The 3,601-nt window shown below is 45.8% G+C and overlaps 1 protein-coding gene across 1 annotated transcript in view; it reads left to right on the top strand.

Moving 5' to 3' along the window:
* Positions 1 to 3,217, top strand: part of KLF4 (Kruppel-like factor 4 (gut)) — a 4,774-nt gene extending 1,557 nt beyond the window's left edge. The window contains 4 exon segments of the mRNA XM_006771217.2: positions 1 to 276; positions 279 to 543; positions 638 to 802; positions 2,135 to 3,217. Of these exon segments, the coding sequence (XP_006771280.2) occupies positions 1 to 276; positions 279 to 543; positions 638 to 802; positions 2,135 to 2,310 (882 nt within the window). The 3' untranslated portion in view covers positions 2,311 to 3,217.
* Positions 3,218 to 3,601: the final 384 nt, after the last annotated feature.

The following is a 3,601-nucleotide window of genomic DNA, read 5'->3' as shown; positions in this document are numbered from 1 at the left end:
CGGCCCGAGGGGGGCCCGGGCGTGGCCCCCGGCAGCACCAGCGGCGGCCTCCTGTATGGCCGCGAGTCTGCGCCCCCTCCCACGGCTCCTTTCAACCTGGCGGACATCAACGACGTGAGCCCCTCGGGCGGCTTCGTGGCCGAACTCCTTCGGCCCGAGTTGGACCCAGTGTACATTCCGCCGCAACAGCAACAGCCGCCAGGTGGCGGGCTGATGGGCAAGTTTGTGTTGAAGGCGTCGCTGAGCGCCCCCGGCAGTGAGTACGGCAGCCCGTCGGTCATGTGGGCAGGCCCCTGGAGGCCCACTTGGGCACGGGACCTCCTCTCAGCAACGGCCACCGGCCGACGGCGCACGACTTCCCCCTGGGGCGGCAGCTCCCCAACAGGACTACCCCGACCCTGGGAGCCGAGGAACTGCTGAGCAGCAGGGACTGTCATCCTGCCCTGCCGCTGCCCCCGGGCTTCCACCCCCACCCGGGGCCCAACTACCCACCCTTCCTGCCAGACCAGATGCAGCCGCAGGTGCCGCCGCTCCATTACCAAGGTCAGTCCTGGGGATTCCTTGTTCGGGCTGGGGAGCACGGCGTGTGCCGGGGCCCACGGGGTGAGGCTGACCGCCCCCGCTTCTTCGCCCCTAGAGCTCATGCCACCCGGGTCCTGCATGCCAGAGGAGCCCAAACCTAAAAGGGGGAGAAGGTCGTGGCCCCGGAAAAGGACAGCCACTCACACTTGTGATTATGCGGGTTGCGGCAAAACCTACACGAAGAGTTCTCATCTCAAAGCACACCTGCGAACCCACACAGGTAGGAGGACGTGGAAAGGATGGGGGGGGGGTGTCCAGCCCCACCCGGTAACTATGGTCTCCCTTGGGATGTGAGGTACAGTCTATCTCCTCCATCTCCTGGATCCCGGGAGAGCAGCAAACGGGCGCCTACTTTTTTGCCCAGGAGCCTTTTGCTTGATGGATGGTATCAGTGCTTGAATATGCAGTTTTGTCCTGCCTTTGAAAGGCAGGGAGACTCCAGGCTGAACATGGGCCTCTCCTAGCAAAGCATTGCCCTTGTAATCAAGAAATTATACTTTGCAGTGGATGGGATTCTTTTAATCCTTTTTTTTTTTTTTTTTACTTTCTAGACAATTTTCATTAGCTGTTCCCTTCCTAGATTCACCCTTCTATTTTTAGTCCTAGTCTTAACAATTAGGTTTTATTTACATTTCAAGAATGTAATGGGTCTGATTGCTGGGATCCTGGTTTAGGATGAACTTCCATGTCAGCGTATGTAGGTCCACAAGGTTGTGTGTAGTTGTACTATTTAGGAAAATTACAGAAATGTGGGTACAGAAAAAGTAGCCTCCTGTGGCTTTTTACACCCAAGTTAGTGGGATAGGCTATTATAACTTGGCTTGGGCTAGGGGAGACACTCTAGCAGACATAATTTCCAAATTCATTTCTACAACTGTGATATCTTGACTCCAAAAGAATGAAAATGTTAGCCCTCTAGAAGTGTAGGTTGAGGTGGATTTGTGTGTTTTCACTGCTCAACTATCTAGCTAATGCCTCCTTAAATAAAAAGCAAAAAAGGATGTACATAACACATTCTTATAATCTGAAAGTTAATATGGTCTTAAGTGATATAAAGACATTCCTGGGTCCTTTCAGAGTTGGGTACTTGGGGAGTTGGCCTTAGTATTTGGGCTCCAGTTTTCCAAATGGCCAATTCTTCGTCGTTGTTTTTATTGCATCTCTGTTTTTATTACTGAGGTCAAATTCAATCTGCTTTCTGTTTCAGTGGACTTATCCTGGATTGCTATGTCTTCTTGGATAATTGACCCCCTTATCATTATGCAACACCCCTCTTTATCCCTGATAATTACCCTTGTTCTGAAGTCTGCTTTCTCTGAAATTACTATAGCTACTCCAGCTTTCTTTTAACTACTGTTAGCATGGTATATGTTTCTTCAACCCTTTCGTTTTTTGTTTTGTTTCGTTTGTTTTTAGAAATCTCCATTTTTTTACATTGAATTTATTGGGGTGACATGGGTTAACACAATTATATAGATTTCAGGTATACCCATCATCTGTCTGTTTTTCATCCTTCAGCAATGGCTTTAACGGCTTTATTTTCCTGTTACAGGTGAGAAACCTTACCACTGTGACTGGGAAGGCTGTGGGTGGAAGTTTGCCCGCTCAGATGAACTGACCAGGCACTACCGAAAACACACTGGGCACCGCCCCTTCCAGTGCCAGAAGTGCGACCGGGCATTCTCTAGGTCGGACCACCTCGCCTTACACATGAAGAGGCACTTTTAAATCCCCAAACAGTGGACGTGACCCACACTGCCAGAAAAGAATTCAGTATTTTTTTCCCTTTACGCGGTCTTCCCAATGAGGGGAGGAACCCAGCTGGAAAGCACTACAATCATGGTCAAGTTCCCAGCAAGTCAACTTGTGAATGGATAATCAGGAGACGGGAGGAAGCCCAGAGACAAATCAAAGGACAGATGGGGTCTGTGACTGGATCTTCTATCATTCCGATTCTAAACCCAACTTGAATATTCCTGGACTTACAAAACGCCAAGGGGGTGACTGGAAGCTGTGGATATCAGGGTATAAATTAGATCCGTGAGTTGGGAGGGGGGCGGGGGGAGGGCAGACCAGTATTCCCTGGAATTGTGTTTCGATGCAATATACATATAAAGATCACCTTGTATTCTCTTTGCCTTCTAAAAGCCATTATTATGATATTAGAAGAAGAGGAAGAAATTCAGGTACAGAAAATGTGTTTTAATAGCCTAAACGATGGTGCTTGGTGAGTCTTGGTTCTAAAGGTACCAAATGAGGAAGCCAAAGTTCTCAAACTGCTGCATACTTTGACAAGGAAAATCTATTTTTGTATTCCGATCTACATGTATGACCTAAGTCAGGTAAATACACCTGGTTTACTTTAACATTTTTTATGCAGACAGTCTGTTATGCACTGTGGTTTCAGATGTGCAATAATTTGTACAATGGTTTATTCCCAAGTATGCCTTAAGCAGAACAAATGTGTTTTTCTATATAGTTCCTTGCCTTAATAAATATGTAATATAAATTTAAGCAAACTTCTATTTTGTATATTTGTAAACTACAAAGTAAAATGAACATTTTGTGGAGTTTGTATTTTGCATACTCAAGGTGAGAATTAAGTTTTAAATAAACCTATAATATTTTATCTGAACATTGCCTTTTGTTTTGTTTTCCTCCCTGAAGATGTAGGTAACAGAAACGTCAGTTTAAACACAGTGGGTAGGACGTGAGAAAAGCACGCTAAAAAGCCAAATTTTATCTCAACAACAGATTTAAAAGAAGACTTTAAAAGACTAGTTAGTTTGGCAATAAATGCAATCTATGTGGTAGGGCTGAAAACTCTGAGTAATGGAGCTCATAGAATTAAATTTACCTTTTCAGGTTGCTTTTTTCAATGTACATAAAAGTACATGAAAAGCAGTTCCCTTACCTGAGTATGAATTTCCCGGCAGAAAGAGCTCAATCAATCATTCTTCAATTTGCTCAGTTTAATATGAAAGTATTCATAATATAAACACACATTCCAGGTTCACAT

Source organism: Myotis davidii, unplaced genomic scaffold (assembly GCF_000327345.1).
Source record: "Myotis davidii unplaced genomic scaffold, ASM32734v1 scaffold64, whole genome shotgun sequence".
Taxonomy (NCBI): Eukaryota; Metazoa; Chordata; class Mammalia; order Chiroptera; family Vespertilionidae; genus Myotis; species Myotis davidii.
This window is presented reverse-complemented; position numbering and strand designations above follow the sequence as displayed.